General features: G+C 58.8%; 1 protein-coding gene across 1 annotated transcript in view; it reads left to right on the top strand.

Moving 5' to 3' along the window:
• Window positions 1-15383, top strand: part of EMC1 (ER membrane protein complex subunit 1) — a 33957-nt gene extending 18574 nt beyond the window's left edge. Inside the window, exons 14-23 of the mRNA XM_063942130.1 lie at window positions 459-658; window positions 737-886; window positions 1054-1215; window positions 1669-1788; window positions 1873-2010; window positions 2945-3118; window positions 3202-3412; window positions 13331-13415; window positions 13501-13630; window positions 13710-15383. Of these exons, the coding sequence (XP_063798200.1) occupies window positions 459-658; window positions 737-886; window positions 1054-1215; window positions 1669-1788; window positions 1873-2010; window positions 2945-3118; window positions 3202-3412; window positions 13331-13415; window positions 13501-13630; window positions 13710-13889 (1550 nt within the window). The 3' untranslated portion in view covers window positions 13890-15383. The remainder of the gene's footprint in view (window positions 1-458; window positions 659-736; window positions 887-1053; window positions 1216-1668; window positions 1789-1872; window positions 2011-2944; window positions 3119-3201; window positions 3413-13330; window positions 13416-13500; window positions 13631-13709) is intronic.
• The last annotated feature ends 240 nt before the right edge of the window (window positions 15384-15623 follow it).

Here is a 15623-nt window from a genome sequence, read left to right as displayed (position 1 = left end):
GTATCGGGATTGAAGGGCCACCCCCTCGCCCCGCCCCGCACACATGACTACCGTATACCGCGGGCGGGTGGGTGGGAAACTCCACATTCTCTTTCCCCCCAGCGGCGGCTGACGGCGCAGCGTGACCTCACGCTGCACCGGGGGGAGCCGGAAGCCGGGCAGTGTCTGAGCGCCCTGTGGATGCTCAACGCTGATCCCTCAATCCCCAGGATTGGAGCTTCCAATACCGGTATTGAATCCCGGCCGTTTTGGCCCTAAATCCTGGGATCCCGCCGATCCTGGGCTTGGCCTCCCTAGTTCCAAGGCCATATCAAATGTACTCAGAAACCCTAACAGATAAAAATGTGATACCATTAACCAGCGCAAACAAAAAATGCTTAACTGTCTTGTGGCAAAGCTACAAAGTACGTGATGAAGGGGTTAATAATCTCCACCGTGTATTCATGACCCCAATGCAGATGGACTGCTGGGAATGGTGCTGAAACGTTTGTCCTCGCAGCTGATTTTGCTGCAGTCCTGGAGCGTCCACCTGTGGAAGATGTTCTGCGACGCCCGCAAGCCGCGCAGCCAGACCCGCAGCGAGATTAACATAGACACACTGGCCAGGGACGACTTCAACCTGCAGAAGATGATGGTGGTGGTGACCTCCTCTGGGAAGGTGAGAAAGGTTCCGTCCCGGTGTTGTGGACGCGACTTGGGTTCTGCTGGTGTAACCGTCGTGTTCTCCTGTTTACAGCTGTTTGGTATTGAGAGCAGCTCCGGGAGCATCCTGTGGAAGTTCTACCTGCCCGGCGTTCAGCCAGGTGCCTCCTTCAAGCTGCTGGTACAAAGAACAACCGCACACTTCCCTCACCCCCCGCAGTGTACCCTGCTGGTAAAGGACCAGGTGAGGCCTCTGTCCGTTCTGTTGTAATCCAGCCATTCTGACCGTATCCTCGGTGCGTTTTATAGATCTTATCGGTTACGTGTGGAATTGTTTATTGATGTTGTAACTAACTGTACCTGTATGTCCGTCACACCAAAATGCAGAAAGATTTCTGTTTTCTGTTTCAGGAGACGACTCTGAGTTCCCTCTATGTCTTCAACCCTATATTTGGAAAGTTGAGTCAGATGACGCCGCCTCCTCTCCAGCGCCCAATCCTGCAATCCCTACTGCTCCCGGTAATGGATCACGACTACGCCAAAGTGCTTCTACTTCTGGACGATCAGCACAAGGTGAGGCGAGGAGCAGTGGAGGTGTTGTATAGTGCTGTCAGGGCCCGAAAGCCGCTCGCGGTATTGGGTAGATGTAAAGAGGGCAAGCGCGATTATGTAATTGCCCTCCTTTACTTTTCCTAATTTTTAAAGGGTTCGCTCGGTTCCTTTTACAGACCTCTCAGAAGAGATGAAATGGGACAGCCCATATATATAATGAGATTATTGGACCAGCGCTGTCTGTTTACACTTCTAGAAAGTCTCCTCTGTCTCCTCCCTCATAGAGAAGCTGCAGGCATAGATTAGGAAATAACTAACAAACATTAATTATTGTCCATATGGCAATCAGACTATAATTTGTTAATAATCTGGCAATTATAATCTATTTGGTGGTAATTGTCTGTGTGCTCTTGGTTCCTACGAGAGGCATTTATACTGTTGGACCAGTCTGAGACAACTCTTCAATCCTTCCAGGTCATCCCCTTCCCTGCCACAAAGTATGTTCTGCAGCAGTTGCAGGAGCTGTCTCTTACCGTCTTCTTCTACCTGGTAGATACAGAGAAGGGGAAACTGTCTGGACTCCGCCTGCACAAGGTGAGGGGACGCGCCAAACGCTTATTTCCATTACTGTCACGTTTCTTCAAGAGGTTTGTCCTCACTGCAATGTTCTTCTTACAGGACCTATCTACGGAGGAGATCTGGGAAATCCTGCTCCCCCCAGAAATCCAGAGGATTACCGTTATGAAGGGAAAACGTTCTAATGAGCACGTTCACTCTCAGGGGCGCGTAATGGGGGATCGCAGCGTTCTGTATAAGGTTAGGAAAGTGACTTTAGTACCCTCTTCAGGTCTCTGGTGGGCCAGGCTTTTTGGAGACTCTCTGGTGGGCCAGGCTTTTTGGAGACTCTCTGGTGGGCCAGGCTTTTTGGAGACTCTCTGGTGGGCCAGGCTTTTTGGAGACTCTGGTGGGCCAGGCTCTTTGGAGGCTCTGGTGGGCCAGGCTTTTTGGAGACTCTCTGGTGGGCCAGGCTTTTTGGAGACTCTCTGGTGGGCCAGGCTTTTTGGAGACTCTCTGGTGGGCCAGGCTTTTTGGAGACTCTCTGGTGGGCCAGGCTTTTTGGAGACTCTCTGGTGGGCCAGGCTTTTTGGAGACTCTGGTGGGCCAGGCTCTTTGGAGGCTCTGGTGGGCCAGGCTTTTTGGAGACTCTCTGGTGGGCCAGGCTTTTTGGAGACTCTCTGGTGGGCCAGGCTTTTTGGAGACTCTCTGGTGGGCCAGGCTTTTTGGAGTCTCTCTGGTGGGCCAGGCTCTTTGGAGACTCTGGTGGGCCAGGCTTTTTGGAGACTCTCTGGTGGGCCAGGCTTTTTGGAGACTCTCTGGTGGGCCAGGCTTTTTGGAGTCTCTCTGGTGGGCCAGGCTCTTTGGAGGCTCTGGTGGGCCAGGCTCTTTGGAGACTCTGGTGGGCCAGGCTCTTTGGAGGCTCTGGTGGGCCAGGCTTTTTGGAGACTCTGGCGGGGGCCCGGCTCCTGGGAGACTCTGGACGGGGGCCCGGCTCCTGGGAGACTCTGTACGGGGGCCCGGCTCCTGGGAGACTCTGGACGGGGGCCCGGCTCCTGGGAGACTCTGGCGGGGGCCCGGCTCCTGGGAGACTCTGGCGGGGGCCCGGCTCTCCCGATAACTCTACATGGTTATGTGAGAAGATTATTGCGACGTTGAAAAACTTGACAGCCAATTTGTTTTCCATCTATTGTAGTACTTGAACCCCAATTTGTTGGTACTTGTGACGGAAAGCACTGACACTCATCCTGAGCGCTGCTTCATAGGAATCTATCTCATCGATGGCGTAACAGGACGTATCATCCACTCATCAATGCAGAGAAAGGCCAAAGGACCTGTACACGTTGTCCACTCTGAGAACTGGGTGGTGGTAAGATCAAACTGCTGAGCAACATTATATTTCCCCTCCTTTGATTGCCGACAAGTACAGCCCATCTCCTCATTTTCCCACAGTACCAGTACTGGAACAGCAAGGCTCGCCGGAACGAGCTGACGGTCCTGGAACTGTATGAAGGCACTGAGCAGTATAACAGCACAAACTTCAGCTCCCTGGACAGGCCTCACCTCCCGCATGTCCTGCAGCAATCCTATATCTTCCCGTCAGCCATCCGTGCTATGCAGTCAACAATTACCGAGCGTGGCATTACCAGCCGCCACGTTCTCAGTGAGTACCTGCGTTGTGTACATGGCCATAGCTATCATGGGTGCAGGGGTGCCTTTGCTGTGGGTCTTAGGGATTCCGGACCCAGTATTGCCTGCAAAGCAATTGCATATAACCTATTGCCCAGTAGGAATGGGGTGACATAACAACATTTTCTGTGTGTAGTGGATGTTATAATGGTAAAGGGGCTCTGTAATGTGGTATAATATGAACAGGGCACTGTAATGTGGTATAATATGAACAGGGCACTGTAATGTGGTATAATATGAACAGGGCACTGTAATGTGGTGTAATATGAACAGGGCACTGTAATGTGGCGTAATATGAACAGGGCACTGTAATGTGGCGTAATATGAACAGGGCACTGTAATGTGGCGTAATATGAACAGGGCACTGTAATGTGGTATAATATGAACAGGGTACTGTAATGTGGTATAATATGAACAGGGCACTGTAATGTGGTATAATATGAACAGGGCACTGTAATGTGGTATAATATGAACAGGGCACTGTAATGTGGTATAATATGAACAGGGCACTGTAATGTGGTATAATATGAACAGGGCACTGTAATGTGTTGTAATATGAACAGGGCACTGTAATGTGTTGTAATATGAACAGGGCACTGTAATGTGGCGTAATATGAACAGGGCACTGTAATGTGGCGTAATATAAACAGGGCACTGTAATGTGGCGTAATATGAACAGGGCACTGTAATGTGGCGTAATATGAACAGGTCACTGTAATGTGCACTGAAGGGTACTGCAATTGCATTATATGAAGTGGAGGCATTATGGTGTAGCATTGTATGGACTGGAGGGAACTGTAATGTGACGTAATATAAACAGGGGGCATTGTAATGTGGCATAATACGAACTGCGGCCTCTACGAAGTGGCATAATATGAACTGAGGGCTCTAAAAGGTGTCAGAATAAGGATTGGGGGCGCCTCAGTGTGACGTATATGTACTGGGGACACTGTGAGGCCTAAAGTCAATTGGGGGCACTGTGGCATAATGTACACTGGCAGCACTACACTGTGGCCTATTGTAAACAAGGGCACTACTATGGTTCATAAAATGAGCCAGGTCACTACTAGTCTAGTGATGCGAGGAGCGCCAGGGCGGGGAGCAGGAAAGATTGTGCCAGGGCGGGGAGCAGGAAAGATTGTGCCAGGGCGGGGAGCAGGAAAGATTGTGCCAGGGCGGGGAGCAGGAAAGATTGTGCCAGGGCGGGGAGCAGGAAAGATTGTGCCAGGGCAGGGAGCAGGAAAGATTGTGCCAGGGCGGGGAGCAGGAGAGATTGTGCCCGGGCGGGGAGCAGGAGAGATTGTGCCCTGGCGGGGAGCAGGAGAGATTGTGCCAGGGCGGGGAGCAGGAGAGATTGTGCCCGGGGGCGGGGAGCAGGAAAGATTGTGCCAGGGCGGGGAGCAGGAAAGATTGTGCCAGGGCGGGGAGCTGGAAAGATTGTGCCAGGGCGGGGAGCAGGAGACATTGTGCCAGGGCTGGGAGCAGGAGAGATTGTGCCCGGGCGGGGAGCAGGAGACATTGTGCCAGGGCGGGGAGCAGGAGAGATTGTGCCAGGGCAGGGAGCAGGAGAGATTGTGCCCGGGCGGGGAGCAGGAGAGATTGTGCCAGGGCGGGGAGCAGGAGAGATTGTGCCAGGGCGGGGAGCAGGAGAGATTGTGCCCGGGCAGGGAGCAGGAGAGATTGTGCCCGGGCGGGGAGCAGGAGAGATTGTGCCCGGGCGGGGAGCAGGAGAGATTGTGCCCGGGCGGGGAGCAGGAGATTTTGTGCCCGGGCGGGGAGCAGGAGAGATTGTGCCAGGGCGGGGAGCAGGAGACATTGTGCCAGGGCGGGGAGCAGGAGACATTGTGCCAGGGCGGGGAGCAGGAGACATTGTGCCAGGGCGGGGAGCAGGAGACATTGAGCCCGGGCGGGGAGCAGGAGAGATTGTGCCCGGGCAGGGAGCAGGAGAGATTGTGCCCGGGCGGGGAGCAGGAGAGATTGTGCCCGGGCGGGGAGCAGGAGAGATTGTGCCAGGGCGGGGAGCAGGAAAGATTGTGCCAGGGCGGGGAGCAGGAGAGATTGTGCCAGGGCGGGGAGCAGGAAAGATTGTGCCAGGGCGGGGAGCAGGAGACATTGTGCCAGGGCGGGGAGCAGGAGATGGCAGGGAGCAGGAGAGATTGTGCCTGGGCGGGGAGCAGGAGAGATTGTGCCAGGGCGGGGAGCAGGAGAGATTGTGCCAGGGCGGGGAGCAGGAGAGATTGTGCCAGGGCGGGGAGCAGGAGAGATTGTGCCAGGGCGGGGAGCAGGAGAGATTGTGCCTGGGCGGGGAGCAGGAGAGATTGTGCCAGGGCAGGGAGCAGGAGACATTGTGCCAGGGCAGGGAGCAGGAGACATTGTGCCAGGGCAGGGAGCAGGAGACATTGTGCCAGGGCGGGGAGCAGGAGAGATTGTGCCCGGGCGGGGAGCAGGCGAGATTGTGCCCGGGCGGGGAGCAGGAGAGATTGTGCCAGGGCGGGGAGCAGGAGAGATTGTGCCAGGGCGAGGAGCAGGAAAGATTGTGCCAGGGCGGGGAGCAGGAGAGATTGTGCCAGGGCGGGGAGCAGGAGAGATTGTGCCAGGGCGGGGAGCAGGAGAGATTGTGCCAGGGCGGGGAGCAGGAGAGATTGTGCCCGGGCGGGGAGCAGGAGAGATTGTGCCCGGGCGGGGAGCAGGAGAGATTGTGCCAGGGCGGGGAGCAGGAGAGATTGTGCCCGGGCGGGGAGCAGGAGAGATTGTGCCAGGGCGGGGAGCAGGAGAGATTGTGCCAGGGCGGGGAGCAGGAAAGATTGTGCCAGGGCGGGGAGCAGGAGACATTGTGCCAGGGCAGGGAGCAGGAGACATTGTGCCAGGGCGGGGAGCAGGAGACATTGTGCCAGGGCGGGGAGCAGGAGAGATTGTGCCCGGGCGGGGAGCAGGCGAGATTGTGCCCGGGCGGGGAGCAGGAGAGATTGTGCCAGGGCGGGGAGCAGGAGAGATTGTGCCAGGGCGAGGAGCAGGAAAGATTGTGCCAGGGCGGGGAGCAGGAGAGATTGTGCCAGGGCGGGGAGCAGGAGAGATTGTGCCAGGGCGGGGAGCAGGAGAGATTGTGCCAGGGCGGGGAGCAGGAGAGATTGTGCCCGGGCGGGGAGCAGGAGAGATTGTGCCCGGGCGGGGAGCAGGAGAGATTGTGCCAGGGCGGGGAGCAGGAGAGATTGTGCCCGGGCGGGGAGCAGGAGAGATTGTGCCAGGGCGGGGAGCAGGAGAGATTGTGCCAGGGCGGGGAGCAGGAAAGATTGTGCCAGGGCGGGGAGCAGGAGACATTGTGCCAGGGCAGGGAGCAGGAGACATTGTGCCAGGGCAGGGAGCAGGAGACATTGTGCCAGGGCAGGGAGCAGGAGAGATTGTGCCAGGGCAGGGAGCAGGAGACATTGTGCCAGGGCAGGGAGCAGGAGAGATTGATCAGGAGAGATTGTGCCAGGGCAGGGAGCAGGAGACATTGTGCCAGGGCAGGGAGCAGGAGAGATTGATCAGGAGAGATTGTGCCAGGGCAGGGAGCAGGAGAGATTGTGCCAGGGCGGGGAGCAGGAGACATTGTGCCAGGGCAGGGAGCAGGAGAGATTGTGCCCGGGCGGGGAGCAGGAGAGATTGTGCCCGGGCGGGGAGCAGGAGAGATTGTGCCAGGGCGGGGAGCAGGAGAGATTGTGCCAGGGCGGGGAGCAGGAGAGATTGTGCCAGGGCGGGGAGCAGGAGACATTGTGCCAGGACGGGGAGCAGGAGAGATTGTGCCCGGGCGGGGAGCAGGAGAGATTGTGCCAGGGCAGGGAGCAGGAGAGATTGTGCCCGGGCGGGGAGCAGGAAAGATTGTACCAGGGCGGGGAGCAGGAAAGATTGTACCAGGGCGGGGAGCAGGAGAGATTGTGCCCGGGCGGGGAGCAGGAGAGATTGTACCAGGGCGGGGAGCAGGAGAGATTGTGCCAGGGTGGGGAGCAGGAGAGATTGTGCCAGGACGGGGAGCAGGAGTGATTGTGCCAGGGCAGGGAGCAGGAGAGATTGTGCCAGGGCAGGGAGCAGGAGAGATTGTGCCAGGGCGGGGAGCAGGAGACATTGTGCCAAGGCGGGGAGCAGGAGACATTGTGCCAGGGCGGGGAGCAGGAGACATTGTGCCAGGGCGGGGAGCAGGAGAGATTGTGCCAGGGCGGGGAGCAGGAGAGATTGTGCCAGGGCGGGGAGCAGGAGACATTGTGCCAGTGCAGGGAGCAGGAGAGATTGTGCCAGGGCGGGGAGCAGGAGAGATTGTGCCAGGGCGGGGAGCAGGAGAGATTGTGCCAGGGCGGGGAGCAGGAAAGATTGTGCCAGGGCGGGGAGCAGGAGAGATTGTGCCAGGGCGGGGAGCCGGAGATGGCAGGGAGCAGGAGAGATTGTGCCCGGGCGGGTAGCAGGAGAGATTGTGCCAGGGCGGGGAGCAGGAGAGATTGTGCCAGGGCGGGGAGCAGGAGAGATTGTGCCAGGGCGGGGAGCAGGAGAGATTGTGCCAGGGCGGGGAGCAGGAGAGATTGTGCCAGGGCGGGGAGCAGGAGAGATTGTGCCAGGGCGGGGAGCAGGAGAGATTGTGCCAGGGCGGGGAGCAGGAGACATTGTGCCAGGGCGGGGAGCAGGAGACATTGTGCCAGGGCAGGGAGCAGGAGAGATTGTGCCAGGGCGGGGAGCAGGAGAGATTGTGCCAGGGCGGGGAGCAGGAGACATTGTGCCAGTGCAGGGAGCAGGAGAGATTGTGCCAGGGCGGGGAGCAGGAGAGATTGTGCCAGGGCGGGGAGCAGGAAAGATTGTGCCAGGGCGGGGAGCAGGAGAGATTGTGCCAGGGCGGGGAGATGGCAGGGAGCAGAAGAGATTGTGCCCGGGCGGGTAGCAGGAGAGATTGTGCCAGGGCGGGGAGCAGGAGAGGTTGTGCCCGGGCGGGGAGCAGGAGAGATTGTGCCAGGGCGGGGACAGGAGAGATTGTGCCAGGGCGGGGGCAGGAGAGATTGTGCCAGGGCGGGGAGCAGGAGAGATTGTGCCAGGGCGGGGAGCAGGAGAGGTTGTGCCCGGGCGGGGAGCAGGAGAGGTTGTGCCAGGGCAGGGACAGGAGAGATTGTGCCAGGGCGGGGAGCAGGAGACATTGTGCCAGGGCGGGGAGCCGGAGACATTGTGCCAGGGCGGGGAGCCGGAGACATTGTGCCAGGGCGGGGAGCAGGAGACATTGTGCCAGGGCGGGGAGCAGGAGAGATTGTGCCAGGGCGGGGAGCAGTAGAGATTGTGCCAGGGCGGGGAGCAGGAGACATTGTGCCAGGGCGGGAGCAGGAGAGATTGTGCCAGGGCGGGAGCAGGAGAGATTGTGCCAGGGCGGGGAGCAGGAGATGGCAGGGAGCAGGAGAGATTGTGCCCGGGCAGGGAGCAGGAGACATTGTGCCAGGGCGGGGAGCAGGAGACATTGTGCCAGGGCGGGGAGCAGGAGACATTGTGCCAGGGCGGGGAGCAGGAGAGATTGTGCCAGGGCGGGGAGCAGGAGAGATTGTGCCAGGGCGGGGAGCAGGAGAGATTGTGCCAGGGCGGGGAGCAGGAGAGATTGTGCCAGGGCGGGGAGCAGGAGACATTGTGCCAGGGCGGGGAGCAGGAGACATTGTGCCAGGGCGGGGAGCAGGAGACATTGTGCCAGGGTGGGGAGCAGGAGACATTGTGCCAGTGCAGGGAGCAGGAGAGATTGTGCCAGGACGGGGAGCAGGAGAGATTGTGCCAGGGCAGGGAGCAGGAATGTGCCAGGGCGGGGAGCAGGAGAGATTGTGCCAGGGCGGGGAGCAGGAGAGATTGTGCCAGGGCGGGGAGCAGGAGAGATTGTGCCAGGGCGGGGAGCCGGAGATGGCAGAGAGCAGGAGAGATTGTGCCCGGGCGGGTAGCAGGAGAGATTGTGCCAGGGCGGGGAGCAGGAGAGATTGTGCCAGGGCAGAAAGCAGGAGAGATTGTGCCAGGGCGGGGAGCAGGAGAGATTGTGCCAGGGCGGGGAGCAGGAGACATTGTGCCAGGGCGGGGAGCAGGAGACATTGTGCCAGGGCGGGGAGCAGGAGACATTGTGCCAGGGCGGGGAGCAGGAGACATTGTGCCAGGGCGGGGAGCAGGAGACATTGTGCCAGGGCGGGGAGCAGGAGACATTGTGCCAGGGCGGGGAGCAGGAGAGATTGTGCCAGGGCGGGGAGCAGGAGACATTGTGCCAGGGCGGGGAGCAGGAGACATTGTGCCAGGGCGGGGAGCAGGAGACATTGTGCCAGGGCGGGGAGCAGGAGAGATTGTGCCAGGGCGGGAGCAGGAGAGATTGTGCCAGGGCAGGGAGCAGGAATGTGCCAGGGCGGGGAGCAGGAGAGATTGTGCCAGGGCGGGGAGCAGGAAAGATTGTGCCAGGGCGGGGAGCAGGAGAGAGTGTGCCAGGGCGGGGAGCAGGAGACATTGTGCCAGTGCAGGGAGCAGGAGACATTGTGCCAGGGCGGGGAGCAGGAGAGATTGTGCCAGGGCGGGGAGCAGGAAAGATTGTGCCAGGGCGGGGAGCAGGAGAGATTGTGCCAGGGCGGGGAGCCGGAGAGATTGTGCCCGGGCGGGTAGCAGGAGAGATTGTGCCAGGGCGGGGAGCAGGAGAGATTGTGCCAGGGCTGGGAGCAGGAGAGATTGTGCCAGGGCTGGGAGCAGGAGAGATTGTGCCAGGGCTGGGAGCAGGAGAGATTGTGCCCGGGCAGGGAGCAGGAGAGATTGTGCCCGGGCGGGGAGCAGGAGAGATTGTGCCCGGGCGGGGAGCAGGAGAGATTGTGCCCGGGCGGGGAGCAGGAGAGATTGTGCCAGGGCGGGGAGCAGGAGACATTGTGCCAGGGCGGGGAGCAGGAGACATTGTGCCAGGGCGGGGAGCAGGAGACATTGTGCCAGGGCGGGGAGCAGGAGACATTGTGCCAGGGCGGGGAGCAGGAGAGATTGTGCCAGGGCGGGGAGCAGGAGAGATTGTGCCAGGGCGGGGAGCAGGAGACATTGTGCCAGGGCGGGGAGCAGGAGACATTGTGCCAGGGCGGGGAGCAGGAGAGATTGTGCCCGGGCGGGGAGCAGGAGACATTGTGCCAGGGCGGGGAGCATGAGACATTGTGCCAAGGCGGGGAGCAGGAGACATTGTGCCAGGGCGGGGAGCAGGAGATGGCAGGGAGCAGGAGAGATTGTGCCCGGGCGGGGAGCAGGAGAGATTGTGCCAGGGCGGGGAGCAGGAGACATTGTGCCAGGGCGGGGAGCAGGAGACATTGTGCCAGGGCGGGGAGCAGGAGAGATTGTGCCAGGGCGGGGAGCAGGAGAGATTGTGCCAGGGCGGGGAGCAGGAGAGATTGTGCCCGGGCGGGGAGCAGGAGAGATTGTGCCAGGGCGGGGAGCAGGAGACATTGTGCCAGGGCGGGGAGCAGGAGACATTGTGCCAGGGCGGGGAGCAGGAGAGATTGTGCCAGAGCGGGGAGCAGGAGACATTGTGCCAGGGCAAGGAGCATGAGAGATTGTGCCCGGGCGGGGAGCAGGAGACATTGTGCCAGGGCGGGGAGCATGAGACATTGTGCCAAGGCGGGGAGCAGGAGACATTGTGCCAGGGCGGGGAGCAGGAGAGATTGTGCCAGGGCGGGGAGCAGGAGAGATTGTGCCAGGGCGGGGAGCAGGAGACATTGTGCCAGGGCGGGGAGCAGGAGACATTGTGCCAGGGCGGGGAGCAGGAGAGATTGTGCCCGGGCGGGGAGCAGGAGACATTGTGCCAGGGCGGGGAGCATGAGACATTGTGCCAAGGCGGGGAGCAGGAGACATTGTGCCAGGGCGGGGAGCAGGAGATGGCAGGGAGCAGGAGAGATTGTGCCCGGGCGGGGAGCAGGAGAGATTGTGCCAGGGCGGGGAGCAGGAGACATTGTGCCAGGGCGGGGAGCAGGAGACATTGTGCCAGGGCGGGGAGCAGGAGAGATTGTGCCAGGGCGGGGAGCAGGAGAGATTGTGCCAGGGCGGGGAGCAGGAGAGATTGTGCCAGGGCGGGGAGCAGGAGAGATTGTGCCCGGGCGGGGAGCAGGAGAGATTGTGCCAGGGCGGGGAGCAGGAGACATTGTGCCAGGGCGGGGAGCAGGAGACATTGTGCCAGGGCGGGGAGCAGGAGAGATTGTGCCAGAGCGGGGAGCAGGAGACATTGTGCCAGGGCAAGGAGCAGGAGAGATTGTGCCAGGGCGGGGAGCAAGAGAGGTTGTGCCAGGGCAGGGAGCAGGAGAGATTGTGCCAGGGCGGGGAGCAGGAGACATTGTGCCAGGGCGGGGAGCAGGAGACATTGTGCCAGGGCGGGGAGCAGGAGACATTGTGCCAGGGCGGGGAGCAGGAGACATTGTGCCAGGGCGGGGAGCAGGAGACATTGTGCCAGGGCGGGGAGCAGGAGACATTGTGCCAGGGCGGGGAGCAGGAGAGATTGTGCCAGGGCGGGGAGCAGGAGACATTGTGCCAGGGCGGGGAGCATGAGACATTGTGCCAAGGCGGGGAGCAGGAGACATTGTGCCAGGGCGGGGAGCAGGAGATGGCAGGGAGCAGGAGAGATTGTGCCCGGGCGGGGAGCAGGAGAGATTGTGCCCGGGCGGGGAGCAGGAGAGATTGTGCCAGGGCGGGGAGCAGGAGACATTGTGCCAGGGCGGGGAGCAGGAGACATTGTGCCAGGGCGGGGAGCAGGAGACATTGTGCCAGGGCGGGGAGCAGGAGACATTGTGCCAGGGCGGGGAGCAGGAGACATTGTGCCAGGGCGGGGAGCAGGAGACATTGTGCCAGGGCGGGGAGCAGGAGAGATTGTGCCAGGGCGGGGAGCAGGAGAGATTGTGCCAGGGCGGGGAGCAGGAGAGATTGTGCCCGGGCGGGGAGCAGGAGAGATTGTGCCCGGGCGGGGAGCAGGAGACATTGTGCCAGGGCGGGGAGCAGAAGACATTGTGCCAGGGCGGGGAGCAGGAGACATTGTGCCAGGGCGGGGAGCAGGAGACATTGTGCCAGGGCAAGGAGCAGGAGAGATTGTGCCAGGGCGGGGAGCAGGAGAGGTTGTGCCCGGGCGGGGAGCAGGAGAGATTGTGCCAGGGCGGGGAGCAGGAGAGATTGTGCCAGGGCGGGGAGCAGGAGACATTGTGCCAGGGCGGGGAGCAGGAGAGATTGTGCCAGGGCGGGGAGCAGGAGAGATTGTGCCAGGGCGGGGAGCAGGAGACATTGTGCCAGGGCGGGGAGCAGGAGAGATTGTGCCAGGGCGGGGAGCAGGAGAGATTGTGCCAGGGCGGGGAGCAGGAGACATTGTGCCAAGGCGGGGAGCAGGAGACATTGTGCCAGGGCGGGGAGCAGGAGATGGCAGGGAGCAGGAGAGATTGTGCCCGGGCGGGGAGCAGGAGAGATTGTGCCAGGGCGGGGAGCAGGAGACATTGTGCCAGGGTGGGGAGCAGGAGACATTGTGCCAGGGCGGGGAGCAGGAGAGATTGTGCCAGGGCGGGGAGAAGGAGACATTGTGCCAGGGCGGGGAGCAGGAGACATTGTGCCAGGGCGGGGAGCAGGAGAGATTGTGCCCAGGCGGGGAGCAGGAGAGATTGTGCCAGGGCGGGGAGCAGGAGACATTGTGCCAGGGCGGGGAGCAGGAGACATTGTGCCAGGGCGGGGAGCAGGAGAGATTGTGCCAGGGCGGGGAGCAGGAGAGATTGTGCCAGGGCGGGGAGCAGGAGAGATTGTGCCAGGGCGGGGAGCAGGAGACATTGTGCCAGGGCGGGGAGCAGGAGACATTGTGCCAGGGCGGGGAGCAGGAGAGGTTTGCTATAGCGGCTCTGCAGGGAATGGCTGTAATCCTGACTCTCATTCATTTCTGCAGTTGGTCTTCCATCCGGGGCTATCCTATCCCTTCCCAAAGCATTGCTGGACCCTCGCCGGCCGGAGATCCCAACAGAGTACACGAGGTCCGACCTAGACACAATGATAGGCGCCATTATGATTAATGCCCTTTTCTAATGTTTCAGTAATAATTCTGTTCTTCTTGTGCAGGGAAGAGAACTTGATACCTTACACTCCTGACATTCAGATTCATGCTGAGCGATTCATAAATTACAACCAGACCGTGTCTCGAATGAGAGGGATTTACACCACTCCATCTGGCCTGGAGTCTACCTGCCTGGTGAGTGATCCGTTCTCAACGCGTTTCGCCCTGCGTGCTTCCATGCAGTCTATGACTTTACATTTTTGTTTTCCCGCAGGTCGTTGCCTATGGCCTGGACATCTACCAGACGCGGGTTTATCCCTCCAAGCAGTTTGACGTATTAAAGGATGATTACGATTACATCTTGATCAGTAGTGTCCTCCTCGGCCTTGTGTTTGCCACCATGATTACAAAAAGACTGGCACAAGTTAAACTTCTGAACCGTGCATGGCGCTAACGCGATAGTCTGGGGGAACCGTCATGATCGCTGGAGACTTACCCACTCATCGTCGCCGATCACAGAGGAACGGACAGAGCAGGAACACTGGGGATAAGGGGAATGACTGATAGAACTTGAATTTATATGATAAACTATCCTGCCGTGGCGTTAGGGCCACCTCTGCGTGGGATCGGCCTACACTGGAACAATTAATCACCAAATCTATGTTGGTTGACCGGATGAATGAAATGAGTTTGATTTGCATAAAACGGGCCGATGCCTTGTTTGAGGTTCACATTATCCCACATTTTGGGGGTCATTCCGAGATGATCGTAGCTGTGCTAAATTTAGCACAGCTACGATCATTCACACTGATATGCGGGGGGACGCCCAGCACAGGGCTAGTCCGCCCCGCATGTCAGTGCCGGCCCCCCATCCCCGCAGAAGTGCAAAGGCATCGCCCAGCGGGCGATGCCTTTGCACTTCAAGAGTAGCTCCCGGCCCGCAGCGGCTGCTTGTGACGTCACGCAGCCACTGCGGCCCGCCCCTGCACGGTCCGGCCACGCCTGCGTTGGCCGAACCGCGCCCACGAAACGGCGTCCAAACACCGCCGTTCCACCAGCGACCGCTTCTGCATGTCAATCAGGCAGAGGCGATTGCAGCCCCGCTACGGCCTTCGGCCGTCTGGCATGCGCCGGCGCACTATGGCGCGTGCCCAGTGGGGACCCGTTCGCTCGGCTGCGATAAAATGCAGCAAGCGAACGGGTCAGAATGACCCCCTTTATGTAAAATAAATTAACCACTGTGAATATATCCCCCGTTTGTGTTTGGCAGGTCACCAATGTTGCAACAATTCTGCAAATGAGCCATGTACCTTTTTGTGGTTGTATGCATGCGAGGTGCACCAATGGTTTAAGGAAAGCCGAGATAATTGGTTTCTCCAATTTACATAATTAATATTTTTAATAAATTATATTTGTGTGCATAATTGCCCCCTCTGATCGGAAACCTGAATTTTGTGAACCGGAAACAAATTGATCGTAGCTCAGATTTTATTTTACAGAACATCAGAAAGATTTCAGAACACTTCTAAAGTGTTGTGTTTTTGTGTGTGCGCGTTTGGGGGGGTTTGGCAAGTGAACGATGAGAGATTCTGGAAGGGTAAAACGGCTACAGCCACTAGATACTTTCTATTGTAACGCGTCGCTGCCGGTTTTCATCTGTCCGTGTGTTTGTGGGAGAAATATTTTAATTAAGTGATTCTCAGAGTTTCCACATAATTTATAATTCAAGAGTCCTATAATGTTTTCCTGTGGGATTGTTCATTGCCACATGTAAGAGAACAGAGGTATGTGTATGTATGAGAATCTGTAATATTCACCCAGGGAGGAGATAATAAAAAGTTTAATTCCTCAATCTATTGCTTGTCGAAACCATCTTCACCTTACTGACTAAAACAATTCTATGAAATCTCCAACATTACCTAAATAAATAAAGTGACTGTATTCCCTACCTTGCTGTATGTGTCCTGTAGTTACGGAGTACAATCCACATCGCAGACTGCTAAATAAACTTGGTAGTTTAGGATTGGATACTATGATGGTTGAATGGATAAGATCTTGGTTGCAGGATAGAAAACGGAGAGTTGTAGTAAATGGAGTGCATTCACAGGAGGGAAATGTTACCAGTGGAGTACCCCAGGGATCTGTACTTAGACCAGTGCTTTTTAATATCTTTATTGGTGACATTGCA

The sequence above is a fragment of the Pseudophryne corroboree genome, chromosome 10 (assembly GCF_028390025.1).
Source record: "Pseudophryne corroboree isolate aPseCor3 chromosome 10, aPseCor3.hap2, whole genome shotgun sequence".
NCBI lineage: Eukaryota > Metazoa > Chordata > Amphibia > Anura > Myobatrachidae > Pseudophryne > Pseudophryne corroboree.
The sequence above is the reverse complement of the archived record's forward strand: the minus strand, read 5'-3'. Positions and strand labels throughout refer to the sequence as shown.